Source organism: Ammospiza caudacuta, chromosome 30 (assembly GCF_027887145.1).
Source record: "Ammospiza caudacuta isolate bAmmCau1 chromosome 30, bAmmCau1.pri, whole genome shotgun sequence".
NCBI classification, from domain to species: domain Eukaryota; kingdom Metazoa; phylum Chordata; class Aves; order Passeriformes; family Passerellidae; genus Ammospiza; species Ammospiza caudacuta.
In genome coordinates, this window is record NC_080622.1 from 3,110,580 (window position 1) to 3,137,589 (window position 27,010).

A 27,010-nucleotide genomic window follows, 5' to 3' on the forward strand; every position below is an offset into this window, starting at 1 on the left:
GCGGGAGCGCGCGCGGGGGCGCGGCGGCGGCGGGCGCGCGCGGGGCGGAGCTGGGCGCCGGGGCCGCGGGGCGCGGGCGGCTCGGGCTCGGTTCTGCCTCCCTCCATTCCCCGGCATCGCGGCGGGCTCGGGCGGCGGCAGGATGGCGGCTGGGCTCCTGCCCCTGCTCCCGCTGCTGCTGCTGCTACCGGGCCGGGGGCCGCCGGGGGCCCTGGGCAACCGGCACGCCGTGCACTGGAACAGCTCCAACCCGCAGTGAGTGCGGGCGGGGGCGCCGGGACCCGCACCGGGAGGCGGGGTGAGGGGGCTGGAGAGGGTGGGGGGTGTCCCCGGGGCCGCGCGGGGTGGGGGGCGCCGCCGGGAAGGACGCGGCGGGGATCGCGCTGAAGGATGCGCTGGGGGCGGCGGGCGGCGCCGGGACTGCGGGACCCCCGGTGCCGCTCTCCTCGCGGCGCCCTCCCCGGCTGCCGGTGCTCCCGGTGCCCCTCGCCCTGCCCGTGGAGTCGGGGATGGCTGCGGCGGCGGGGGGGTGCAGCCGCCCGGCCGGTTCGTGTCCCCGCGGCCGCGCTGCCGGGCGGGGCTCGGCGGCTCCCGGTGGTGAGCACCGGGGGAGGAGCCCCCCCCGCCAGCGCTGAGCCACCGGGGGCAGCGGGGAGAGCGTTGCTGCCCCGGCATCCGTGTCCCGGTGCGCCGGGGCAGGGCAGGGCAGGGGTCCCGCTCCCCCCGCCGGTCGCGCCCCCCGCGTGTCTGGGTGCGGGAGCGGCACCGGCGGCGCGGCGGAGGCGGGGGGGCCCGACAGGTGCCTGCCGCCCCCCACCGCCTTTGCCCGGCAGCACTGGCATCCCCAGGGTGGCTCCGGGGCTGCGGGGACAGCGCGGGGCGAGAGCGGAGGGTGGGAGCGGCCACCGGGAGCGAGGAGCGGTCGGGGGTCGCTGGCCTTGGCCGCCCAGCCCCTCCCTCACACCCTGCGCCGGGGCTGCCCTGCCCTCGCCGGCGCGCCCGCAGCCGGCAGCCGATGTGGATGGGGACGGTGTGGGCTGGATCCTCTCGGGAAATGGGGGCTGCGCGCCTGTGGCGCGTCCGTGGACCCCTCCACGGGGATCTGCGCCTGCTGCCATCGCCCACCTCTCGGTCCCTCGCTGGTGCGAGTGCCCAGGGGTGTGGCGGGGACACGCATCCAGCCAGAGCATCCTCTGGCTCCCGTCGGTGCAGGGGCTCTCCCGGGCTCTCCCCCCACGCCACAGCCCTTTGTGCAGGGTGGGAGCAGCCCCGGCAGCCCCCTCCCCTGCCATTGAGATTGTGTCGCCAGGCGGAAGCTCGGGCCCCATAAATCGTGCGTGTGTGCGACGTGCCGAGGCGCAGCACAACGCCGAGGTGCCTCCACGCTCGGCGTCCATCCCCCCGCACCCCCCTGCTCTCTCCAGACCCCCTACACCCCCAACCTCATCCCCACACCATGACACCCCCTCAACACTGGTAGCCGTGCCACCCTCACCCTTATCTCTCCGTGACTCCCCCATGCCCATCACCACCATGACCTGCCGCTGCCCTGGCACCTCTCGGGGGACAGGGCGGAGGGGCTGGCAGTGCCCGGGCCGTGCCAAGGCGGGGGTGTCGCAGCCAGATGCCCGCACCCCCTGCGCAGGCGTGTCTGGCGCGGCCGCCGGCGTCCGGCTCAGGGCATGGGCGGCGCGGTGGGGGCGGCTGCGGCAGAGCCGTGTCCCAGGGACTCCCGAGCTGATATTTATTGTTAGGCAGTGCGGCAGCTCGGACGCAATTATAGCCGCACGGCAAAGTGTCTGGATTAGATAAATTATGGGGGGAATTAGGCTCCCTGGGCCGCAGCCTGCAAATCCCAGCAACCCTGCTGCAAGTGGAGCCATAAACAAGCCCAGCGCGGCCCTGCGGGGCTCTCCGGGGAGGAGGGGGTTGCTGGCTGTGGGCACTCCTTGGGCACAAATTTATTGTGGCTCCTGCCATGCTACCCTGGGTACCCCTGTTGGTGCCCTCAGCGGGATGACAGGATGAGGGGCAGCACAGGGAGCAGCCCTATGGTGCCTTGGAAGCAGGGGGTTGGTGGCATCTCGGCCCCTTTGGCCATGCAAGGAATGGTTGGGGGTGCCAGGAGGCCAGGAAGGGTCCCCAAGCAGGCAGAGCACCCCTCATGCCATGGGTTTGGGGTGTGCTGGCAGAGCCCAGGGCTGGTGTGGAGGTGGGATCCTCAAATCCTGCTCCTGCTCGGCCTGGTTGTTGGTCCAGCTGTGCATTCCATCCCTGATGGCAGCCAGCAGGCCCTGGGGGTGTGGGATGACCTTTGACTCATCCCTGCCCTCCACTCCCCAGTCCCGCCAGGAACAGGCCTGGTGGCATGGGACAAAGGTGCAGGACAGCCATGTCCACCCAGCAGCAGCTTTTGTGGGGCCTGTGACCCTGGGGTGACCCATTGAGCAGGGCCAGGGGTTCCTGAAGTGTCCCCAGACAAGCTGGGCCCTGGCATGCTGGAGGCTCTGTCCCTGCTGCGTGTCCCAGATGCCAAGGTGGGGACAGCAATTCATGGACGCACATGGCCAGTGCACCTGACGCTGCTGCACCCCAACAATCACCCCAGAGCAGGTTGGGGTGTACCACACTGTGCCACTGACTGATTTTGGTGCTCGTACTGAGGGCACTGGGTGCCATGGAGGGGGCAGAGCGGGGCGTGTGGTGACACAGGGGTGCACAGGGTGCCTGGCTGTGGTGTGGGGGTCAGGGCCCACCTGTGTGCAGGGAGGTTGTGGCACTTTGTGCAGGCACACAGCTCGTGCAGCTCCCCCCAGCACTGACTCTGCCGCCACGCTCACCTCTTCAGGGTGGCTTTTATCTGGCCCAGGCTGTGTTGCAGGCAGCAGGGCTGGAGTGGGCTCTGGAGAGGCTTGGAGTGGGCCCTGGAGAGGGCTGGAGTGAGCTCTGGAAAGCCTCAGTGCTGAGCTGGGGAGGATCTCACACAGGAGAGGAGCCACGTCCCTGCAGAGCACGTCTGGAGGGGCCCAGGCTCCTCTGCAGCAGCCAAACCCCCACAGCAGGGCAGGGCCTGGCCAGGTCCCCCCACCCCATCCATGGGCACCAGCAGGGCTGAGGAGGAGTCACCCACAGCAGGAGGGACCCGCGGGGCTGGGGGCATCCAGCAGGAGGTGCTGGGCAGCTGTGCCAAGCCAGGGGCAGTTCTGTGCCCAAGCAGGGGCAGTTCCGTGCCCGCGTGTGGAGCTGAATGTAGGGACAGTGCCAAAAACACCCTCCTAGGCTGGCTGGGGGGCTCGGCTAGCCCCCACCCCATCCTCTGCCCTGCAGGCTGGGCACACAGAAAGCCCAAGCACGCAGCCACCCTCGGCAGGAGCGGTGCCCATGGGCAGAGCGTGCCGTGCCCCGTGAGTCACGGCGCCGGGGCGGCACCGAGCCCCGGCAGCACCGGCGGCGTTCCCGTGGGAGAAGCGGCCGCGGTGTCGGGGTGCAACAGGGCCGGGGCCACCTGCTCCTGCCCGGGCTGGTAATTGAGTCACCGGTTGCAGATTGATGGTTTAATTAAAACCCAATTAGAAACCTCATTGATCTTGTTAGCAACACGGGAAGGTGCCGGCTTTAGCCGGGATTTACAGGGATTGTACGGCCGTCAATAGCGACGGGGGGCACCTGTAGGGTGCTCCTGGAGTCCCGGCGAGCTCGGGCCCGGCTCTCCCTGTCCCGCCGGGCGCTCCCCGCTCCCTCCACGTGCGGATCATCCCTCGCAGGGAGGTGCCCACCGGGGACACCGTGTGCCGGTAGCGCCCGCGCCTTGCGGCTGCGCCAGGCGAGGCCGGGGGGGCTGTGCTGTGGCTCGGTGCCACCCGTGTGCGTGGGCAGCGTCGCAGGCGCTGTCTGCCGAGCCAGCGCGCGTGTGCGCGGCCGTCTGGGCGCCGTGACTGTGCAGCGCTGCCTGCGTGGGGAGGGCTGCGCTGAGCCCCCCGGCTCCCCCGCGCTGCGTGCGGGAGGATGGACGGGCGGGTGGTCTGTCTGTCTGTCTGTCCCTCTGTCCGGCCGCAGCGGTCGATGCGCCTTTGCCTCTCGCTGTGCTGCGGGGTGACGGGAAGGGGACTCTTAAATCAATGGCACTTTTTTGTTCCCCGGGTGATGGATGGGCCCCGGATGCGCCAAAAGGACGAAGCTACTGGAGCCGAACAAAGAGCTTGGCTGTGCTGGGGGCTGTCCAGTGCTGGGGGGCACCACATGGAGGACACACCACGCTGCCCTGCTCCTCACCGCTGGCACCACCACTGCGGGGTGCTGAGCCCGGCTCTGGCCCTGCTGCCCTCCAGGCCTCTCCAGCACCATGGGGATGAGTCTCTGTAGGGTGAGGGTCCCCATGGGGGTCCGGTCCCGCCGTGCCACCGCTGCCAGGGCGTGCTGCAGTGCACCAGGCGCTCCCCGGCGGTGTGGGAGCCAGCGTGCGGCACGCAGCCCGGATTTATGGCAGCAGATGGGAGCGGAGCGCAGCGCCCGCCCGGCTCACCGGTGCCTGCGGCGTGCCAGGTAGCCAAGGTGCCACCAGGGTGCCATCAAGGGTGCCACCAGCGTCCCTCCGGTGCGAGGCTGGTGGGCACCGAGCCCGGGGCCGGTGCTGCCAGGGGACATCCATCTGCCCAGCATGACAGGCTGCTGGAAGGTACCACCGCCTCGCCAAGCCCTGCTCTACAAACGCAGTCGTGCAGAAGTGATGCTGCCCGTTCTCCTCCCGCACTTAACCCTTCGGGCACTGCCAGAGCCCACCATCCCCACCGGCCATGCCATGGCTGCCAGAGTTTGAGATTTGGAGGGTCCATCCCAGAGCAGGGCATGGCGCTTCCCACCATGGAACTGGCAGGGACCAGGCAGCCCGTGCCTGGTCTGGGATGGACTGAGAAAAGAAACTGCTGGTGAGAAAAGAGGCAGGGTCCCTCTCTGAGTGTCTGTTCCTGCCCTTCCACCCCAAACCAAGGCCCACGAGCTCCATGGATGGTGCTGCCAGCAGATCTCGGAGCACTTGGGCCGTTGCACTGAGGGATTTGGGGGTATCTAGAGTTGCTGCTCTGCAGTGACTGTGCGGGAGGAGCCAAGCGTGGCAGGGACACGGTGTTGTGACCAAAGCCGCTGCTGGGGTCACCTGGATGTGCCTCAGGCTGTGCTGGCCCTGTGGCTCTCCCCGTATGGGGCCATTCCTCAGCTTTTGGTGATGCCCGTGGGAGTCACTCCCGTGGGTGCCTTGCCACGCCAGCTGTGGCTCCTGCACCCTGCCATGGGTGCTGCTGTCCCCCAGCCCAGGGGACACTTCGGTGCCTCGTTAGTGGGGCTGTTTATCAGCAGCCACACTTCTTAATGAGCTGTGCCTTAACGAGCCCCGTCCTGGGCTCCCAGAGGGCTGCTCCTCAGCACTGGGTGCCCCGGGAGAACGGGAGGTTACCTCTCCCCAGCACCCCGTGACACTGCGTCACTCGTGACACTTCTCCTAGTCCCTCTGTCCCATAGCACAGCCGTGGGGAGCCCCAGCTGCGGATGCTCACCCCGGTGTGGAGCAGCTGCTCTTGGGGTACGCCAGCGTCCCAGCTCTGCGTCCCGCGTGGAGTTAATTGCGATTTTCTCCTTGGGGCCATTTCTTTAATAACAAGCCTTTTTCTCCCCCCCCGCGCCCCCCCCCCCCTTCCCACCACATCAAAGGGGGAAGATGAAAGGTCCCGGCTCCCGCTCAGCAAGGGTGGCTGCCTCAGCACCTTCCCGGCGGAGCACTTGCCGGCGGCTGCCGGGATGGGCTGCGGAATAGCGGCTGCGCAGCGAGGGAGGGGCGGCGTGGGGCTGCGCTCCCGGTCCCACGAGTGATGAGCTCTGCCATCAGCTTTTCCCCCCGCTCCTGTTGCCCCCCGGTACCGGAGGCAGCGCTTCTTGTACCCCCGAGTTTTGCCTCCTGACACCGGTTCTGTCTCGGTCTCGGAGCTCGGCTCCGGTGCCGCGGGCGCTGGCGGAGCGCCGGGGCTCCTCCAACAGCGCCGGGGGCGATGGTGCAGGGTGGGGCGTCTGCACGCGTAGCCCTGCCCGCTGCCTGCCCAGCCCTGCCGGGGAGAGAGACCCGGGGAACCGCTGGGCTCGGGGAGGGGCTGCGAACCCCCCAGCCCCGGCCGAGCGAACCCCGAGTGATGCTTTGGGGGCGCACGGTGTGGGGTTTGCCCTGAGAAATGGGGAAAGGGCCGGGAGTGGAGCTCCACTGGGGATCTCCACGGCCACGCGTGCGGGGATGCTGCTGTCCGTGTCCTGCGGGATGCGGGTCCGGTCAGGCTCCGGTGCCGAGCCAGCTCCGGTGGTAATTAATTGGCAGGAGCAGCGGGTCAGCGCGGCGGCGAGGATTACCGCGGCCGGGATTTCCGCCGGGCGCGGATTAGGAGCCAGCGGAGCCTCTCCTGAGTGGATCTGAGGGGATTGCTTGCTCCTAATCAATGTAAATGAGGCTCCCCCAGGGCCACCCTTTACGGCATTAAGGAACTAACGGGATTAGCCGGAGCGGGGTGAGAAATCCCGGCTCCGAGCGGCGGCGCGTGCCAGGGCCCTGGTGGGCGGCAGCGGTGGGTCGGCTCCAGGCTGCTGGAAATGGGGAATGCCGAGGAATTCCGAGGAATTCCGGGGTCTCCCGCACGCCCACGGGCTGTCCCGTGGAGAACGTGATGCCTGAGGGACCCTGATGCCCTTCTGGGTGCGTCTGTGCGTTGTCTCCTCTTTGAGGCTGTTCTTGTATGCCCATCCCACCTGTACGTGTGGCTTGACGCCTGTCCCGCGCCCTCCAGGATGGGGATTCTGCTCCATTGTGAGGCTCAGGCTGCGTCATGGGCTTCACACAGAGCTTGAACAGGGGCCACCACTGCTCCCAGAGTTCGCTGCAACCTCATCAGAGAGAGAACCCTGCTTGGGGGTGTGCAGGGCCTCCCCAGCGCTGACCTCCCGCCCTTCTCTCCCTTGCAGCCTGCGGCGGGAGGGCTACACGGTGCAGGTGAACGTCAACGACTACCTGGACATCTACTGCCCTCACTACAACGCCTCGGTGCCCGAGCACCGGCTGGAGCAGTACGTGCTCTACATGGTGAACGCGGAGGGCTACCGCACCTGCAACACCAGCCAGGGCTTCAAGCGCTGGGAGTGCAACCGGCCCCACGCGCCGCACAGCCCCATCAAGTTCTCGGAGAAGTTCCAGCGCTACAGCGCCTTCTCGCTGGGCTACGAGTTCCGTGCGGGCCAGGAGTACTACTACATATGTGAGTTACTACAGGTGTGAGTGCTGCTACGTGTGAGAGTGTTACTATGTGTGTGAGTGCTGCTACGTGTGTGTTACTACATGTGTGAGTGCTGCTACATGTGACTGCTGCTATGTGTGTGAGTGCTGCTACGTGTGTGAGTGTTACTATGTGTGTGAGTGCTGCTACATATGTGAGTTACTACAGGTGTGAGTGCTGCTACGTGTGTGAGTGCTGCTACGTGTGTGAGTGCTGCTACGTGTGTGAGTGCTGCTACGTGTGTGAGTGTTACTGCATGTGTGAGTGCTGCTACGTGTGTGTTACTACATGTGTGAGTGCTGCTACATGTGTGAGTGTTACTACACGTGTGAGTTACTACATGTGTGAGTGTTACTATGTGTGTGTGCTGCTACATGTGTGAGGAGTACTACATATATGACTTCTACTGCATGTGTGAGTGCTGCTATGTGTGAGTGCTACTACATGTGTGAGTGTTAGTATGTGTGTGAGTTACTACATGTGTGAGTGTTACTATGTGTGTGAGTGCTGCCACATGTGTGTTACTACATGTGTGAGTGCTGCTACATGTGAGTGCTGCTATGTGTGTGAGTGCTACTACATGTATAAGTACTACTACGTGTGTGAGGAGTACTACGTGTGATTTACCATGTGTGAGTGCTGCTACATGTGTGAGTTACTGCATGAGTTACTACATGTGTGAGTACTGCTACGTGTGTGAGTGTTACTACATGTGTGAGTTATTACATGTGTGAGTGTTACTATGTGTGTGTGCTGCTACATGTGTGAGGAGTACTATATATGTGACTTCTACTACATGTGTGAGTGCTACTACATGTATGAGTATTACTACATACGTGAGTGCTACTACGTATGTGAGTTACTACCTGTGTGAGTGCTGCTGCATGTGTGAGTGCTGCTACATGTGTGAGTACATGTGTGAGTGCTACTACGTGTGTGTTACTACATATGTGAGTGCTGCGATGTGTGTGAGTGCTTATACAGGTGTGTGTTACTACACGTGTGAGTGCTGCTGCATGTGTGAGGAGTACTACATGTGTGAGCGCTCCTACATGTGAGTTACTACATTTGTGAGTGCTGCTACACGTGTGTGAGTGCTGCTACATGTGTGAGTACTACTGCATGTGTGAGTGCTACTACAAGTGTGAGCGTTACTACAGGTGTGAGTGCTACTATATGTGTGAGTTGCTACATGTGCGAGTGCTACTATGTGCATGAGTGCTGCCACACGTGTGAGTGCTGCTACACGTGTGAGTACTACTACGTGTGTGAGCAGTACTACGTGTGATTTACTACTTGTGAGTGCTACTGCATGTGTGTGAGTGCTACTACATGTGTGAGTGCTGCTACATATGTGAGCGCTACTACATGTGTGAGTTACTACCCGTGTGAGTGCTGCTACCCATGTGAGTGCTACTACACATGTGAGTGCTGCTACATGTGTGAGCACTACTACACGTGTGAGTTACTACATATGTGAGTGCTACTACGTGTGTGAGCGCTGCTACACATGTGAGTTACTACCACATGTGTGAGTGCTACTACATGTGTACGTTGGGCACCAGGGCAGGACCCCCACACAGCCCCCAAACCCCAGGTCCCACCCCGGCTGGGTCCCCTCAGTCCCACCCCGGCTGGGTCCCCTCTGCGTCCCCCTTGGCTGATTCCCCTGCACCCCCAAAACTGGGCAGCTCTTTCCCTGCTAAGAGTTGGAACCTGGAGCTCTGGGAGGGGTTGAAGGAGCAAAGGGACAGGGCGAGGGGGTGTTTCCATGATGCAGGGAACAGATAGGGGTGTGGGGGTGTGGATGGGGGTGCCAGGGCATGATGAGGTGCTGGAGGATGATGATGGAGGATGCAGGATGCTACTGCAGGATCGGGGTTCAGGGGCTGCTGCTGCAGGATTGCAGTGTTGGTGCCTGATGCTGGTGCTGGGTTGGGATGCTAGAGCTGATTGTTCAGGCCTGGGGTGCTGCTGCCGGGCATTGGTGCAGGATTTGGGGTGCTGGTGCAGGGCATTGGTGCAGGATTTGGGGTGCTGGTGCAGGATTGGGGTGCTGGTGCAGGGCATCGGTGCAGGATTTGGGGTGCTGGTGCAGGGCATTGGTGCAGGATTTGGGGTGCTGGTGCAGGATTTGGGGTGCTGGTGCAAGGCATTGGTGCAGGATTTGGGATGCTGGTGCAGGATTTGGGGTGCTGGTGCAGGATTTGGGATGCTGGTGCAGGATTTGGGGTGCTGGTGCAGGGCATTGGTGCAGGATTTGGGATGCTGGTGCGGGATTTGGGGTGCTGGTACAGGGCATTGGTGCAGGATTTGGGATGCTGGTGCAGGATTTGGGATGCTGGTGCGGGATTTGGGATGCTGGTGCAGGGCATTGGTGCGGGATTTGGGGTGCTGGTGCAGGGCATCAGTGCAGGATTTTGTGTGCCATTGGTGCAGGATTTGGGGTGCTGGTGCAGGATTTGGGGTGCTGCTGCATTCCCCCAGCCCAGATCCCACCCCTGGGCAGTTCCAGCCCCCTCTCTGTCCACACCCACCCAGCCCCGGGGTGCCGGGGTTGGGGTCCCTGCCACGGAGCCCCTCTCAGCACGTTCTCTCCTTGCAGCCACGCCGACACACAACCACCGCCGGGCCTGCCTGAAGATGAAGGTGTTTGTCTGCTGCGCCTCCAGTAAGTACCCCCGTGCCCGTCCCGGGGGCGGCGAGGCTGGCCCGTGGGTGCCCCCGTCCCTCCTGAGGGGTGGCCGCATGTGGGGGGCTGCAGTGCAGGGCAGTGACCCCCGTCCCCTCTCTCCCTCCACAGCGTCGCACTCCGGGGAGAAGCTGGCGCCCACCCTGCCCCAGTTCACCCTGCGGCCCGAGGTGAAGATCGAGGACCTGGGTGAGTCAGGCACAGCCCCCCGACCCCCAAAGCCGTGTCCCCCCCCTCTCCTGCCGCCGCCCCTGGGGCAGCCCCAGCCGCGGGGTGGGGGTTCAGAGCCGCCCTGCTGCCCTCCTCATCCTCTCCTTCCCCTCGCCCCCACAGAAAACTTCAACCCGGAGATGCCCAAGCTGGAGAAGAGCATCAGCGGCACCAGCCCCAAGCGGGAACATTTGCCCCTGGCCGTGGCCGCCGCGCTCTTCCTCATGACGCTCTTGGCCTCGTAGCTCCCGGTGCCCGCGGGGGCCCGGCCAGCGCCGCCGTGCCCCCCTCCATCTGCTGCCCCTCGTGAGAGCCTCGGAAGCACGGCGAGAGCACCAGCCCTGCCCGGAGAGCGGCAGGATCACGGCAAGCACCGGACTGGCAGCTCCGCAGGGATGCGGCTCCTCCCGGCGTCCTGCCCGCAGCCTCCCCCCGGGGCTGCTCCGTGCCTGGGGGGGCAGCGCCGAGCCCCGATGCGAGCAGGGACCCCCGGGGCCGGGCAGTCTGTACATACCCATATAGATCTATACATACTGTACAGAGAGCGACTACAGAGATATTATATCTATACTGTACCATAGGCAGCGGCGCCGGCCCCGGGCTGGCTTGTACATAGTCGAACGTGTTGGATTTTCCTCGTCTTCCGTGAAGACCCGACCTATGCAAACGCACAGACACTTTTTGGGGAAAAACAGAACAAAACAAAACAGAAAAAAAACCATTCTCGATCTTTTTTTCAAGTGCTTTGGCTGGTGATTTTCATATTCTGCTCTTAGTCTATTAAAAAAAATTAATAAAAGGATAAAAAAAGGGATCCCTGTCACGGTGGCGTGCAGCACTTCCAGCCCCTCGGAGGGGTCCCAGGGGGGCTCCGGCTCGGACAGGCGCTCAGGAGAGGGCTGATCTCCACCGTGCCACCCGCCTTGCCAGGCACACCAGGCTCGGTACCGCTGGCAGGGGGACGCAGGGCACTTCCCACCGCTGCCTCTGCTCCCCACCGACCCCCCAGCGCCGGCAGGGACGCGGTGCTTCCACTGTGGCGCGGACAGCAGGAGCGCTGGAAGGTAAGGGCAGCGCGGGGGACCCGTGGCACGCAGCCCTGGGGGTGCTGGGGTGGCCTTTGGGAGCAGGAGATCCTTCCGTGCACGGAGCGAGCACACGCGGGGCGCTGGCAGCGCCATGGGAGCTGCGGCATCGCCCCTGCGGCGCGTCTGGCTGTGCCGGGCATGCCGGCTCCTGCCTGTTCCGGGGGGATCTGGCACAAACTGGCGGCTCCTGCGGGCTGGGGGGGCGCCCTCAGCTCCCCCCCAGCACCTCCAGCCAAGGGGATGTGGGAGCTGGATTGTGCCTGGGGTGGGATCGCATGTAAAGGGGGTGTTGATGGGGTGCCCAGACCCCCACAGACACAGTGGGGCACGCGTGGGCTCCTCACCCTGCGCTCTGCAGGGTTTTGTGCGTTCAATGCCCCCAGAAAGGGGCAGCAACTCTCCCCGCAGGGATGGGGGGCTGCGAGGGCCCCACTCCCCTTTGGATTCCTGGGGAAGGGGAGTCCTCCCAGCTCCAGAGAGAGCGCAGCCACTCTCCCCCACCCAGCAGGCGCTGCTGGGCGGTGGCTGTGGCTGGGTGTCCCGCCGGCCCGGGCTTGTCCGGGTGCGGGAAGAGCGGCCGAACCCGTCAGACGGGTCCCGGGAGCTCTCCCAGAGGCGCCGGGTTCGCCACGTCCCCGCCGCGCTCCGGCAGGCCTGGCCCGGATGGGGCTGAGCTCCCTGCTACGGATCCCATCCCGAGGTCCCCAGGTGCCACCAGCGTGGCATCGTTACCCACCCAGGACAGGGTGGGCACGGGGTGGGTGAGGCAGCATCGATGCCGCTGCCAAGGGCCGTGTCCGGCCAGGTGCTGATTGCCAGGGCTGGCCAAAGCACCCGTGCCAGTGTGGTGCCATGCTGGTGGCACGTGGCACAGCGAGACTGGCACAGCTTGGGTGGCCAGTGCCCTGCGGGGGTGTGAGAGCTGGAGTCACTGCCCTGGCACAGATCCCTCCTGCCACTTGCCTTGACCCTGGCACCACTTCTTGGGCATGCATGGCATCACCCATGGCTCTGTGGGCACCTGGCTCAGGTGTGCCCCATGCCCTAGGGATGAGCACAGGGGGACAGCCCAGACCCACCAGGAGTCTTCTGGGGTGCTGGCAGAGGGGATTCCCAAGCCCAGCTGCCCCAAGTTAAGTGGGGGGGCCATTGTTGGGACCCCAGTGCTGATGTTTGGGTGCCCCTTGGGTACTTTGGGCTTTCACAGCCTGGGCAGCAGATCCAGGCACAGGGGGATGTGTGCCACGTGTGGCACCAGGCTCTGCCTCACCTCGGGGCAGCTCCCCTGCCCAGTCAGGGCTCTGTGGCCGAAGGCACCAGGTCCTGGCACGGCTGGACAGCCCTGGGGCTGTGCCTCTGCCCCCTCCAGGCTGGCACCAGGCCATGCCTAGCTGCCATGCCTACCTGCCAGGCTGCACGCAGCTGGCACTGCGTCACCGCGGCCTTCGCTCCCGGCCACAAACTGGACGGCTCCTCTTCCTCCCCCAGCCTGGCAGGGTGACGTCAGCCCAGCCAGGGGCCGGGGCACTCCTCGGTGTCCCCAGCCAAGAAACCACAAACACTGTCACGAGTTTGGCGGCCTCTGGCCGACCGTACCTGCCCCACATGGAGCAGCAGCGATGTTTACAGCCTGAAACGGCTTCACCTTTGTCCCTCCATCACGGGCACCCATCCCAGCTCATTGTCACCTGCTCCCAGGTGCGTGGCCGTGACCGTGTGCACCATGTGCACACTACTGCTGGCACCCCCAGTGCTGCTGCAGGTGGGCACCCACCCTGTGCCCTACTGTTGGGTCCCAATGGAGCTAATGGGGCACCTCTAGCCCCAGTTTTTGTCTCAGACTGTCCCCAGCAGGGGACATGGGCTTGTCTTTCCACTCCTGCTCCTCCACCAGTGCTCTGGTGGTGACACTGGGTCTTGCTGCGTCCACGTGGCCTCAGTCCCAACCCCTTCCCTGTGATCTGGTGGCCCCGCTCCAGGGCTGGGGCTGTGGCAGATGGGACAGGGGAGCCCCTTGGCCAGCATGGTTGGGTGCCACATCCCAGTGCCACCGAATGGATCCAGCATGGTGCCCCAGGAGGCTCATTATACCCTGGCAGGCCCAGCACAAGGCTCAACCACCAGGGGCTGCCCAGCCCTCCTCTGTCGGTGCTCCCTGCCTTGGTTTCCCCAGGCACAGTCTGTCCCTGACGTGGAAGGGGCAGTACCAGGGTGATGCCACGACCACGGGATTGGTGCTGCACCCATCCCCGTGGCCTGCACGTGGGCTCCCAGCCGTGTTCCCAGGAGTGCTCCCCTGTGCAAGCCACGGCAGCGCCGGCGTCCCGGGAGCAGAGGCCTGGCACTGTCATTACGGATGATGTCAGGCCTGGCCACAAGCAGGGAGGATGAGAGCAAAGCAGCCTCCCTGGGAGCGAGGGGGTGGGGAGAGACAGGCTGGGGTGTAGGGGGGATATGGGGCACCCAGCCCTACAGCCTGGCCAGGAGGATTTGGAGGCACGGGCGCTCTCAGGTTGCCGTGCCGGCGCCTGCCGGAGCCCCCCGCGCGTGCCAGGGGAGCGCGGCGCGCCCGCTGCGGCACAGGGCACGCAACATTACCCACAATCAATGGATCATTATGGAATAAACAAGAGGAAAGTTGTTTTGCAAATGCGGCTGAGTTATCGCTTCACAACACGCGGCGGAGCGTCGCGCGCCGGCCGCGACACGGATGGATCCGTGTCAGAGCAAATGGGAGCCGACGGCACGGCACCGCGCTCCTGCCAGCCTGTGGCAGCGTGCCCGCGGTGCCCACCCCGGCTCTGCGCCTACAGACCCCTGTGCTGCACCTATAGACCCCAGCTGTGCACCTACAGACCCCATCCTGCACCCATAGACCCCAATTCTGCACATACAGACCCCAGCTCTGCGCCTACAGACCCCTGTGCTGCACCTACACAGCCTGGCTCTGCACCTACAGACCCTTGCCTTGTACATACAGACCCCCATCCTGCACCTACAGACCCCTGTGCTGCACCTATAGACCCCAGCTCTGCATATACAGACCCCAACTGTGCACCTACAGACCTCCATCCTGCACCTATAGACCCCTGTGCTGCATGTACAGACCCCCATTGTGTACCTACAGACTCCTGTGCTACACCTACAGAGCCTGGCTCTGCACCTACAGACCCCATCCTGCACCCATAGACCCCAATTCTGCACATACAGACCCCAGCTCTGCGCCTACAGACCCCTGTGCTGCACCTATAGACCCCTGTGCTGCATGTACAGACCCCCACTGTGTACCTACAGACTCCTGTCCTGCACCTACAGAGCCTGGCTCTGCACCTACAGACCCTTGCCTTGTACATACAGACCCCCCTCCTGCACCTACAGACCCCGGTGCTGCACCTACAGACCCTCGTTCTGTGCCTACAGACCCCTGTGCCGCACCTATAGACCCCCACTGTGTACCTACAGACCTCCATCCTGCACCTATAGACCCCAGCTCTGCACATACAGACCCCCATTGTGTACCAACAGACCCCTGTGCTTCACCTGCAGGCCCCGATTCTGCACCTATAGACCCCCATCGTGTACCTACAGACCCCTGTGCTGCACCTGCAGACCCCTGTCTTGGACATACAGACCCCCATCCTGCACCTACAGACCCCTGTGCTGCATGTACAGACCCCCATTGTGTACCTGCAGACTCCTGTCCTGCACCTACAGAACCCCATCCTGCACCTACAGACCCCTGTGCTGCACCTACAGACCCCCATCGTGCACCTAGAGACCCCTGTCCTGCATCTATAGACCCCAACTCTGCACCTACAGACCCCTGTGCTGCACCTAAAGAACCCCATCCTACACCCACAGCCCCCATCCTGCAGCCCCGGCCTCATGTCTGCACCCACAGTCCCCCATCCTGCACCCACAGCCCCATCCTGCACCCACAGTCCCCCATCCTGCACCCACACCCCATTTCTGCACCCACAGTCCCCCATCCTGCACCCACAGCCCCATCCTGCACCCACACCCCCATTTCTGCACCCACAGACCCATCCTGCACCCACACCTCCATTTCTGCACCCACAGTCCCCCATCTTGCACCCACAGCCCCATCCTGCACCCACAGTCCCCCATCCTGCACCCACAGCCCCCTGTCCTGCACCCATAGGCTCATCCTGCACCCACAGCTCCATATCCTGCACCCACAGCCCCATCCTGCACCCACCGCCCCCTATCCTGAACCCACAGCCCCATTTCTGCACCCACAGCCCCATGCTTACACCCACAGTCCCCCATCCTGCACCCACAGTCCCCCATCCTGCACCCACAGCCCCCTGTCCTGCACCCACAGCCCCATCCTGCACCCACAGCTCCATATCCTGCACCCACAGCCCTCCATCCTACACCCACCGCCCCCTGTCCTGCATCCACAGGCTCATCCTGCACCCACAGCCCCCCATCCTGCACCCACAGCCCCATCCTGCACCCACAGCCCCATTTCTGCACCCACAGCCCCATGTCTGCACCCACACCTCCATTTCTGCACCCACAGTCCCCCATCCTGCACCCACAGTCCCCCATCCTGCACCCACAGTCCCCCATCCTGCACCCACAGCCCCATCCTGCACCCACACCCCCATTTCTGCACCCACACCCCCATTTCTGCACCCACAGCCCCCTGTGTGTGTGTGTGGAGCCCCTGCCCGGTGTGGGTCACTTTTTGGGGGGTGACCCTGCTCCATGCTTGTGTGGGTCACCTTTAGGGGGGTGGCCCTGCTCCGTGCCAGTCCCGTGTGGGGGATGGGGGGTGTGTGGAGGTGGGGTGGACCTGGAGCGCGCTGTTGTGTATGGGGAGGGCGCTGGTCACTATCAGGGCACTGTGTCCCCTTCGCGATGGGGAGGGCGGGGATTTGCGTCCCCCGGCCCGGTCCTGGTGCTGGGGGGGCGTGTTTGTGTCCCGGTTAGCGCCGGTCTCGGTAGGGAGGCTTTGCATCCCCCTGCCCGCTGCCGGTCCCGGTGTCCGGGAGTGCGTGTGTCCCCCCGCCGGTGCTGCTCTCGGTGTGGGGATGTTTTAATGGTTTCTCTCCCCCTGATCGATACCGGCGGGGGGTGTGTCGTGTGTGTGTCCCCCCCCCGCCTCGTCCCGTGTGTTGTTGATCGAGAGCGGGGCGGTGTCGGCGGAGGCGGGGCGGCGGCGGGGCCGTACATAAGAGCGGGGGCGGGCGCGGGGCCGCCCGTGGAGCGCAGCACCCGCGGAGCGATGGGGCAGCCGGGGGTGCCCCTGGCCCTGCTGGGGCTGGGGCTGTGCTGGGCAGCGGCGGCCGAGCGGCACACGGTGTTCTGGAACAGCTCCAACCCCCGGTGAGTGACCCCCGCTTCCCACCGGGACCTCCCCCCCCCCCCCCAACCCCCAACACAGCAAACGCGCACCGAGCCCGGTACCGGCCGCCCCGAGGGCGCGGGCGGCGCCGCTCCGCTCCACCGGCGGCCTTTGTGCGGGACGAGGCGGCGGGGCCGGTGCGGGGGGCGGCGGGGCCGCTCCAGGTGTGCCCGGGGGGGCCTTTCCGTTCCCAGGGCCGTGCGAAGGGGCCGCTTCCTTCCCGCGGGGGGGGCGCGGCGCCAGCCCCGGCGCCGGCCCCGGGGACCGTGTTGACAAACACGGCGCAGGATGTGCGGGGGGGTTAGACCTGGATCGGGGCCCCCCCTCCGCTCACCGGGGCTGCGGGGTGACCCCAGCTCAAGCTCCGGCCCTACAGGTTCTAGGGGTGCCCCCCCCCCCCCCCCCCCCCGGCCGCAGCCGTGACTCCCCCTGGTTGTGGAGGTGCTCCCCCAGGGCATGAGCGCTCTCAGGTTCTAGGAGTGCCCCCTTGGCTTTCGGGGAGCCCCCCTCGCTCTCCAGAGCCCCAGGCTGTGGGGGTTCCCCACATTCAGGCACCCGTGGGGAGATGTGGGGCTTCCCCTCCTTCTCTGGCCTGAGTCACTCCCCTCCCCAGGTTATGGGGCTTCTCCCCCCTGCCCAGGCCGTGCCCCCCAGGGGTGTAGGACCCCCCTAGATTGTAGGGCTGTATCCTCTGTGCCCCCCCCACAATTTTTTGGGTGGCTGTGCCCTCTCGGGGCCACCACAGCCGGCGAGGTGCGGACCCCGGCGTGCCCCCCCCGGGCTGGGGTGTGGGGCGCAGCTGGAGCCTCGCTGGCTGCCCCACGGCGAGAGCCGCGACGCCTCCTGCTCCGGCAGCGCCGGGCCGGGCAGGGTGCGGGCAGGCTGCGCGTCCCAGCGGGTCCCTCCCTGCTCCCGGCCCTTGGCGAGCGCTGGGAATTGGGGTGCGCTCACCTCTCGCCGCCGGGGAGCCGAGCCCGAGGGGAGAGTGAAGGGGGCGCTGCCCTTTGGAAGCTATTCCAGGCGCTGCAAGGCTCGGCGCAGGGAAGGGAGGACCCAAAGGTGCCCCCAGGCAGCGCTGCCGTGGCCAGGGTGCTGTCCCTCCATGGGTGTGGGGGATTTGGGGGTGCAGTAAAGCCCCTACCCCAGCCCTGACCCCCGTGCCGCCCCTCCCGCCGCAGGTTTCTGTGGAGTGACTACACGGTGGAGGTTCGTCTCAATGATTACCTGGACATTATCTGCCCTCACTACGAGGAGGGCAGCGTGGACCCGCGGGCCATGGAGCGCTACACGCTCTACCTGGTGGAGCTGGAGGAGTACCAGGCCTGCAAGCCCCGCTCCAAGGAGCAGATCCGCTGGGAGTGCGACAAGCCCAGCGCCCTGCACGGCCCCGAGAAGTTCTCTGAGAAGTTCCAGCGCTTCACTCCCTTCACGCTGGGCAAGGAGTTCAGGGAGGGACACAGCTACTATTACATCTGTGAGTGCTGGGGGGCTGCGGGGGGGCTCCAGGGATTCCCCATCGGGCTCCCCCCATCCCTTCCTGACCCGCCTCTCCCTTCACAGCCAAACCCATCCACCACCACGGCGAAGCCTGCCTGAAGCTGAAGGTGACGGTGACAGGCAAAGGCAGTGAGTATCACGCATCAGCACCCCCTCGGGGCCCCCCCACGCGTCCCCTCCTTCCCAGCGTGGCCTTGGCTGCGCTGAGTCACGGCCTGGCCGTGGCCCCTGGCCAGCCCGGGGTGTGGGCACGCGCAGCTTGGCCAGGAAGGTGTTGGTGGGGGCAGGGAGGGGGGGGACAGCCCACAGAGAAGCGAGATTTTGGGATTTTGGGGAGGTTGGGGTGCTGCCTTTCCCTCCTTGACCCCCTGTTTGCCCTGCAGCTCCGGCACCGCCTGCACCAGCCTCGACGCAGAAGGGGAGGATCCAGGCAGGTGTGTTGGGGGCTGAGGGCTTGGGGCTCCCTTCTGGGGTGGCAGGGTGTTCTTGGGGGCACCAGGCTGAGCCTGGGGGGGCACTGGCCTGAACACAGCCACCCAGGGGTTTGCTGGGGTAACTGGGGTTCATCTGCCCCTCCTGGGGGCTTCTGGAACTAGCTGAGTGCCACAGCAAGGCTGGTGGCAACCCTCTGCAGGGGTGATGTGCTGCTGGTTTGGGGTACAGCTTGCCTTTTGGGGTACAGTTTGTCTTTTGGGGCTGCTGGTTGCTGATGGCTCCTCTGTTTTCCCCCCACAGACGATGCAGCTGCACACGTGCTGAGGAGCGTGGGGCAGAACTCGGCCATGCGCAGCAGCAGCCGCCCCTTCACCTTCATCAGCCTCCTCCTGCCCCTCCTGGTGCCGCAGGGGCTCTGAGGTGCCCCTCGTGCCCGGACCCACCGAGGCTGTGGCCATTGGGGACCCCCGTGGTCCCCGCACATCTGCCCCGGGTGCCCTGCCCTGCGCACATCTGGGCAAGGCAAGGATTTGTCAGTATTATGGGGCTGGAGGCCCCAAAGCCATCGGAGCAGCTGGAGCCTTCAGGCTTCCCTGGCCCTTCCAGGATGCTCCTGGCAGCCAGAGGCCGAGCGGGAGCCTGGAGCTGGAGGGGCTGAGGTGCCCCGGACTGGAGAGGGGCAGGGGGCTGGCACCCCTGCCCCGCAGCTGAGCTCGCCCACCACCCTAGGGGCTTTCCCCTGTGGTGGGCTGGAACTGGAATGTGTCCTGCAGGCGGGGACGTGGGGGTGGCCAGGTGACCCCAGTGTCAGTGGCCAGGGAGCACAGACAGGCTGGAGATGCCCTGCAGCCAGGGGAGAGGGGTGATGAGAAACGCCCCGCTCCTCCCTGTGCTGCACCCCTACCCCTTCCTTCATCCCCTGGCCCTTCGCCATCCCTCCCCTCCGCTGGGTGCCGGAGGGGCCCCCCAGAACCCCCTTTGTACAGCACCCCCTTTGTACAGCTTTCTAACGCGGGATTTTTTATACCATTGTCGGGAATAAATAACCAAAACCACGCCGAGCTCCCGAGACCTCCCCCACCCTGCTGGGCCAAGGCTCTCCTGGCCCCCTGTGGGGGGTTGGGCTGGTTAATTAATTAATTGGCTGGTGTTTGCACGGGGCTGTTAAGTGGCCAAGTGCCACAGTGGCTGGCACTGTCCCCGGCTTTATCTGGTGACACAAAGGCCTCCCCTGAGGGTAGGGACCCCTCCCCCTGCACTGCAGTGCGATTCCAGGTGGGGGGCAGGGATTTGTCCCGGGACAAACCCCATTGGAATGTGACAGACCCCAGGGGATGGGATAAATCCCACTGCTGGTGAGGAGGGGGCTGGGCAGGGGGACAAAGCCTGGCTGCACCCCAGGGACCCCCACGGGGTGACACCAGGGATTTGGGGGTCCCTGAGGGTGAGACAGTGTGGGTGCAGGGAGCTGGGATCACAGAGATTTGGGGGCCCTGGAATTGGGAACTGCAGAGAGCTGGGATCACAGGGATTTGGGGGCCCTGGAATTGGGAACTGCAGAGAGCAAGGGTCCTGGAGAGGTGAGATTTGGGGGCACCCAAATGCATGACACCCAAATGTGGGGGACCCTAGAGATGGAGAGTCATGGAGAGGGGACACAGGGATGAGTGACCCCCAGGATGTGTGGGGGGAACCCTGGGACAGTGGGGTCACAGGGAAATGTGGATCCCAGGGATGCAGGAATTGTCCCAGGGGACATTGTCCCATGGGAATTGTCCCAGTGATGCCCAGGATGTGTGGGGACACCCTGGGACAGTGGGGTCACAGGGAAATGTGGATCCTGGGGAATTGTGGATCCCAGGGAGAATTGTCACAGGGATGTGTGACCCCCCAGGATGTGTGGGGTCACAGGGAAGTGTGGATCCCAGGGATGCAGGATCCAGGGGAATTGTCACAGGGATGTATGACCCTCAGGATGTGCAGGGGCACTCTGGGGTCACAGGGAAGTGTGGATCCCAGGGATGCAGGATCCTGGGGAGAACTGTCACAGGGATGTGTGACCCCCAGGATGTGTGGGGTCACGGGGAAGTGTGGATCCCAGGGATGCAGGATCCTGGGGAGAACTGTCACAGGGATGTGTGACTCCCAGGATGTGTAGGGGCACCGTGGGACAGTGGGGTCACAGGGAAATGTGGATCCCAGGGATGCAGGATCCAGGGGAGAACTGTCACAGGGATGTGTGACTCCCAGGATGTGTAGGGGCACCGTGGGACAGTGGGGTCACAGGGAAATGTGGATCCTGGGGAATTGTGGATCCCAGGGATGCAGGATCCTGGGGAATCGCTGTCACAGGGATTTGTGACTCCTGCAGGAGGCGGGGGTGGGCAGCTGGGCTCACAGGGCTGTGACACCCCCGGGCTGTGCAACCTGCACCGCGGCGTTCACCCTGGAGATGCCCAGGGACCCCAAACCTGAACACACGACACCGTGGGGGTGCTCCTCGCCCTCCATACCAGCCCCGGTGCCCTCACGGTGCCCGCGGGGCGGTCACGCCGGTGCAGCCGCTGCTGCTCCCCCCGCTCGCAGCCGGATCCCCGCCGCCCCTCCCCGGTAGTGCGTCCTGCTCCTCCCCGCTCCGCTCGGCCGCGGGCAGCACCGGCCCCGCTCCGGGCAGCACCGGCCCCGCCGCGCTCCCCGGGCTCCGGCATGGTGCTGTCGGTGCTCGCCGGCCTCTGCCTGGCCGCCACGCTCGCCATGTTCGCCACCGGCCTGTGAGCGATCGGCGGCGGCGGCCTCGGGCGGGCGGGGGCGGTGGGGAACGCACCGGGGCCGGCTCGGGGCTCGCTGAGGGCCGGGGGTGCGGGGGGGGGGGCCCAGGCTGGTTTTGGGGTGCAGTGGGGGCATTGGGGATGAGGGTGCAGTGAGGACCCCAGGGCTGGTTTTGGGGTGCAGTGTGGGCCTTGGGGAGGGGGATTTGTGGGTGCAGAGAGGCCCATGGGGGATGAGGGTGCAATAAAGACAGCAGGGCTGGTTTTGGGGTACAGTGGGGCCATTGGGAATGAGGGTGCAATGAGGACCGCAGGACTGGTTTTGGGGTGCAGTGGGGAGGGCAGTAGGGGGGTGTAATGGGGGCCAGTTTAGGGGTGCAGTGGGGGCCATAGGGGTGCAGTGGGGAGGGCATCAGGCCCAGTTTGGGGGTGCAGTGGGCCATGGATGACTGGTGCAGAGGGATTGGGGGTGGTGCTGAGTTTTGGGGCTGCAGAGGGAGAAGTGGGGGGGTGCAGTGCCTGCTGGCTGCAGAGACTGGAACCCCCCCACCCCAGCACTGCCAGGCACCCAGGAGGACGCTGCCCTCCGCCCTCCCCAGGTCTGACCTGCGCCAGATGTTGGCGACCAAAAGTGTGGAGAACATCCAGTTCCTGCCCTTCCTCACCACCGATGCCAAGTACAGCAGGGTTGGGTCCTGGGGAGGGGGGGGTCATACGGATTTGAGGGGCAGGGGGGATCCCTCAGTGCCTGTGCCCCATCCCTGCAGCAACTTGAGCTGGCTGGGCTATGGCTGCCTGAAGGGGGACAGCACAGTGATCACCGTCAACGCCATCGGGGCAGCTCTGCAGACCCTCTACATCCTGGTGTATCTCTACTACAGCCCTGCCAAGGTGGGACAGGGGCCTGGGGTGATGGGGAGGATGAGGGACCCTCACCCTGACATCCCCCTGCTGTCCCTCCCAGCGCCCCGTGCTGCTTCAAGTCCTGCTGCTCCTGGCTGTGGTGGTGACCGGCTGTGGCTACTTCACCATCCTGGTTGACGCAGGGACACGCCTGGCACACCTGGGGCTCTTCTGCAGCGTCTTCACCATCAGCATGTACCTCTCACCACTGGCTGACCTGGTGTGTGGGGCTTGGCAGAGCTGGGGCTTGCCAGCCCGGGCCCTGCCTGACGTTTGCTCCTGCAGGCCAAGGTTATCCGGAGCAAGTCGACGCGGTGCCTGTCCTTTCCCCTGACTGTCACCACCCTCGTGGCCTCCAGCAGCTGGACACTCTATGGCCTGCAGCTCCACGATCCCTACATCACAGTGGGTTGGGCTGGTGGGATGCTGAGGGGTGCCATCCCATCCTATCCCATGTCATTGTATCCCAAACTATCCTACTCCACTGCATCCCACACAGTCCCATCCCCATCCTATCCCACCCTGGCCTGCTTCATCTGCTTCATTCCACTCTTGTCCATCCCATCCCATTTTGTTCTGTCCCTCTCCTGCACCATCTCACCCCACTCCATCCTATCCCACCCTATCCTATCCTTCTCCACCTTCATCCCCATCCCATCTCATCCCATCCCATCTCATCCCATCCCATCCCATCCCATCCTATCCTATCCTATCCTATCCTATCCTATCCTATCCTATCCTATCCTATCCTATCCTATCCTATCCTATCCCAGTCTAACCTGTTCTTCCCCATCCCCACCCCATTGCCATCCCTTTCCCATCCCCATCCTACTGCCATCCCATTCCACTCCATCCCATCCCAGCCTATCCTATCCTTCCCCATCCCCACCCCCACTGCCATCCCACCCCATGGATCCCATCCCATCCCCATTACCACCCCATTCCCATCCCACCCCTTCCCACTCCTTCCTATCCCATCCCACCCCACCCCATTCCCCTCTCATGGCTCAGCTGAGCACTTGGCTTGGCACTGGCCCCATTCAGCACTGCCTGTGTCACCCAGCCAAGCATGATATCCATTGATTTTAATTAATTAGCTGGGATGGGGCCAGTAAACCTCCCCCAGCACCACAGGGGGGAGGGGTACACCCACTGTCCCCCCATGTCCTCCTGCAGGTCCCCAACGTGCCAGGGATCGTCACCAGCCTCGTGCGGTTCTGGCTCTTCCAGCGGTACCGACCAGAGCAGGACAAGCCCTACAGCCCCCTGCCTGCCTGAGAGGTGCCCTCAGGAGCACCCCAACTCTGCCCTGGGCTGGCCCCAGCGCTGTCCCCTTGGCCACTCCTAGTGGGACACCAGCAAGGACGTCCTGCCTCCAGCCCTGCATCCTTCAGCAAAGGCCCTGGAGCTCTCAGAGAAACCTTTGGGGCACCACAAGCCCCTCAAACCCCAGGGTGGGAGGACAGTTTTCCATGCCTATGGCCCTGCCTGGCAGCAGGATTTCGAGGGGCAGGGCTTTTGAGTGGCTTCCAGGGGTCCAAGTGTCACTTTTGTATGGATTCAAGTGCCTTTTAATAAATCAGAGACTTCCCAGTGCCTGCTTCTTGTACCTGCTGCAGAGGATGGTGCAGCTCTTGGCCCTACAGCTGCTTTGGGAGCTCCAACCAGGGGGGCTGCTGATGGCCATACAGGGGCTGCTTTTTGGGGGGAGGGGGGCTCATTCTGACACACCCTGGGCTCTGGCAAACCCTCAGTAGGCATCAGCCCTTGTGTTGGGACCATAAGGGGGCCCCAGGGATGCTGCTCTGAGCACCCTGAGGGAGGCACCCATCACAGTGTGGGGGTGAAAGTCTGTGGAAGTGACAAATAGCAACTAGGAAACTGTGGCAGCAGCTCTCTGGTCACAGAGAGCAACAGGAATTGATGAGAATCCTTGCTAAACCCCTGTGGATCAAGCATCGATGCTGATGCTCTGTCAATTAACCAATTAACAGAGATCTGGAATGAAGATAGCAGGCTGGTGCTTCAGTGGAGGGGCCAAATCACATTGCAGACACTGGAGCCTTGCAGAAGGAGACCCCCACCCCATGCAGGAGCCCCCAGGACCGAGGAGCTCATCCCACATTCCCCCACGAGGGGACCCCAGGAAAGCCAGTGCTGCCAGGGGCCTCCTCTGTCCTCCTGAGCTACAGGAGCCTTCCATCACAGTGTGGGGGTCAAAGTCTGTGGAAGTGACAAGCAGCCACCATGGCAGGAACCAGGAAACTGTGGCAGCAGCTCTCTGGTCACAGAGAGCAACAGGAATCCTTGCTAAACCCCTGTGGACCCGAGCTGGCCTGGATCAAGCATCGATGCTCTGTCAATTAATCAATTAACAGAGATCTGGAATGAAGATAGCAGGCTGGTGCTTCAGTGAAGGGGCCAAATCACACAGCAGACACTGGAGCCTTACAGAAAGAGACCCCCACCCCATGCAGGAGCCCCCAGGACCGAGGAGCTCATCCCACATTCCCCCACGAGGGGACCCCAGGGGAAGCCAGTGCTGCTCTGAGCCCCCCAAGGTACAGGAGCCTTCCACCACAGTGTGGGGGTAAAAGTGTGGAATTGATACCACTGACACAAGCAGCCACCATGACAGCAACTGGGAATCGATGGGAATCCTTGCTAAACCCCCGTGGATCGAGCAGGCCTGGATCAAGCATCGATGCTCTGTCAATTAACCAATTAACAGAGATGTGGAATGAAGATATCGGGCTGGTGTTTCAGTGGAGGGGCCAAATCACAGAGCACAAAGAGACCCCCACCCCATGCAGGACCCTCCAGGACTGAGGAGCCTCATCCCACACTCCAGCCTTAGGATGAAGGATGCTGGCAGGAGCTGTGCTGTGCTTCTGCTGCTTGTGCACGCCTCACACACAGCCTGCAAAAATCCATATAAAGGGACAGAGCTGAGCATGGTGCCAAGGGAAGGAGGACGAGCTCCTGGCATGCTCTGTCTTGCCCTGTGGAACCAGGGCTCCCCATACCTGCTCTGGGGACTTGGCCCAGCAGGGAAGAACCCCCAAACTCGGGAAAGGGCTCCCAGCTTGGCCCCCACAGCCTCGGGAAAGGGCTCCCAGCTTGACCCCACAGCCTGGGGAAAGGGCAGCTTTCTCCAGTGCCACACCTTGGCTGCCAACCGGTCGCTCCGGCTGCCCCGTGCCGGGAGCGGCTCTGACGTGGCCCCTGGTGCCAGCTCCCGGATGCCTCCGTGCAGGGAGGAGCTGCTGCCACACGGGCTGGGAGGAGCTCCTCGTGGCCATGACTAGAGGCTCTGGATCGCCCTGAGTAGCCCCTGCATGACCATAAGTAGCTCCTTGAAGGCCATGAGTAGAGGCTCTGGATTGCCGTGAGTAGCCTGCACAGGGTCACGGGTAGCTCAGAGATGGCTGTGAGTAGCACCTGGACGACCACAAGGAGCCCCTGACAGTCCTGAGTAGCCTGTCAATAGCCCCTGGATGGCCACAAGGAGCCCCTGGCTGGCTGTCAGTAGCCCCTGATGGCCACAAGTAGTCCCAGGATGGCCACAAGGAGCTCCTGGCTGGCTGTCAGTAGCCCCTGATGGCCACAAGTAGTCCCAGGATGGCCACAAGGAGCTCCTGGCTGGCTGTCAGTAGCCCCTGATGGCCACAAGTAGTCCCAGGATGGCCACAAGGAGCTCCTGGCTGGCTGTCAGTAGCTCCTGATGGCCATAAGGAGCCCCCTAGCTGGCTGTGAGTAGCCCCTGATGGCTCTAAGTAGCCCCTAGATGGCCAAAAAGATCCCCCTGGCCTGCTGTCAGTAGCCTCTGATGGCCACAAGTAGTCCCTGGAAGACCACAAGGAGCCCCTGGCTGGCTGTCAGTAGCCCCAGCATGGCTGTAAGTAGCCCTTGGATGGCCACAAGGAGCCCCTGACAGTCCTGAGTAGTTTGTCAGTAGCCCCTGATGGCTGTAAGTAGCCCTTGGATGGCCACAAGGAGCCCCCTGGCTGACTGTCAGTAGCCCCTTATGGCCATGTGTAGCCCCTGATGGCTGTAAGTAGCCCTGGATGGCCACAAGGAGCCCCAGGATGGCCACAAGGAGCCCCTGACAGTCCTGAGTAGTCTGTCAGTAGCCCTGATGGCTGTAAGTAGCTCCAGGATGGCCACAAAGAGCCCAAGGATGACCACAAGGAGCTCCTGGCTGGCTGTCAGTAGCCCCTGATGGCCATGTGTAGCCCCAGGATGGGCACAAGGAGCCCCAGGATGGCTGTCAGTAGCCCCTGATGGCCACAAGGAGCCCTTGGATGCAGCTGGATTGCCATGAGCAGCCTGCACAGTCACAAGTAGCCCCTGCGTGATCACAAGTAGCCACTGGATAGATGCAGCCCCTTTGAATGATCATGAGGGGCCCTTGGCTGGTTGTGAGCAGCCCCTGGTGACCCTGAGTAGCCCACACAAGGCTGTCAGTAGCCCCCCAGAGCACTGCTGTGGTCCTGACCCCAGCAAGGCTCCACGTGGCCAAATCCAGGGCAATGTCACCCCTCCAACCAACCACCCGTGTGCCAGCGAGGGCTCAGAGCTCCCCACTCTGCTCCCACCAGCCTCTGCTGCTCAGGAAACGGCTAATTAGCCGCTCCTGCTAATTAACCCGAGTCCTCCCAACTGCTCCTTTCTGCAGAGCATTCACAGCTGCTAATTAAAATCCCAGAGTCCTTTGGCTGGAGGAGCTGGTGGCTGCCAGG

General features: G+C 64.1%; 3 protein-coding genes across 3 annotated transcripts; all 3 read left to right on the forward strand.

Annotated features, from left to right (window-relative positions):
- The first annotated feature begins 142 nt into the window (after positions 1–142).
- EFNA3 (ephrin A3) lies at positions 143–10,715 on the forward strand. Its single transcript, XM_058821788.1, has 5 exons — positions 143–255; positions 6,994–7,283; positions 9,907–9,972; positions 10,105–10,182; positions 10,327–10,715. Exons 1-5 carry the CDS (start codon positions 143–145, stop codon positions 10,446–10,448), a joined length of 669 nt encoding a protein of 222 aa, XP_058677771.1. The 3' UTR covers positions 10,449–10,715.
- Positions 10,716–16,534: 5,819 nt separating this feature from the next.
- EFNA1 (ephrin A1) lies at positions 16,535–19,653 on the forward strand. Its single transcript, XM_058821791.1, has 5 exons — positions 16,535–16,646; positions 17,844–18,139; positions 18,226–18,291; positions 18,546–18,596; positions 18,898–19,653. Exons 1-5 carry the CDS (start codon positions 16,546–16,548, stop codon positions 19,014–19,016), a joined length of 633 nt encoding a protein of 210 aa, XP_058677774.1. The 5' UTR covers positions 16,535–16,545; the 3' UTR covers positions 19,017–19,653.
- Positions 19,654–21,266: 1,613 nt separating this feature from the next.
- Positions 21,267–23,739, forward strand: SLC50A1 (solute carrier family 50 member 1). Its single transcript, XM_058821789.1, has 6 exons — positions 21,267–21,368; positions 21,965–22,042; positions 22,133–22,256; positions 22,330–22,488; positions 22,554–22,673; positions 23,445–23,739. The coding sequence occupies exons 1-6, from the start codon at positions 21,304–21,306 to the stop codon at positions 23,544–23,546; spliced, it is 648 nt and encodes a 215-aa protein (XP_058677772.1). The 5' UTR covers positions 21,267–21,303; the 3' UTR covers positions 23,547–23,739.
- The last annotated feature ends 3,271 nt before the right edge of the window (positions 23,740–27,010 follow it).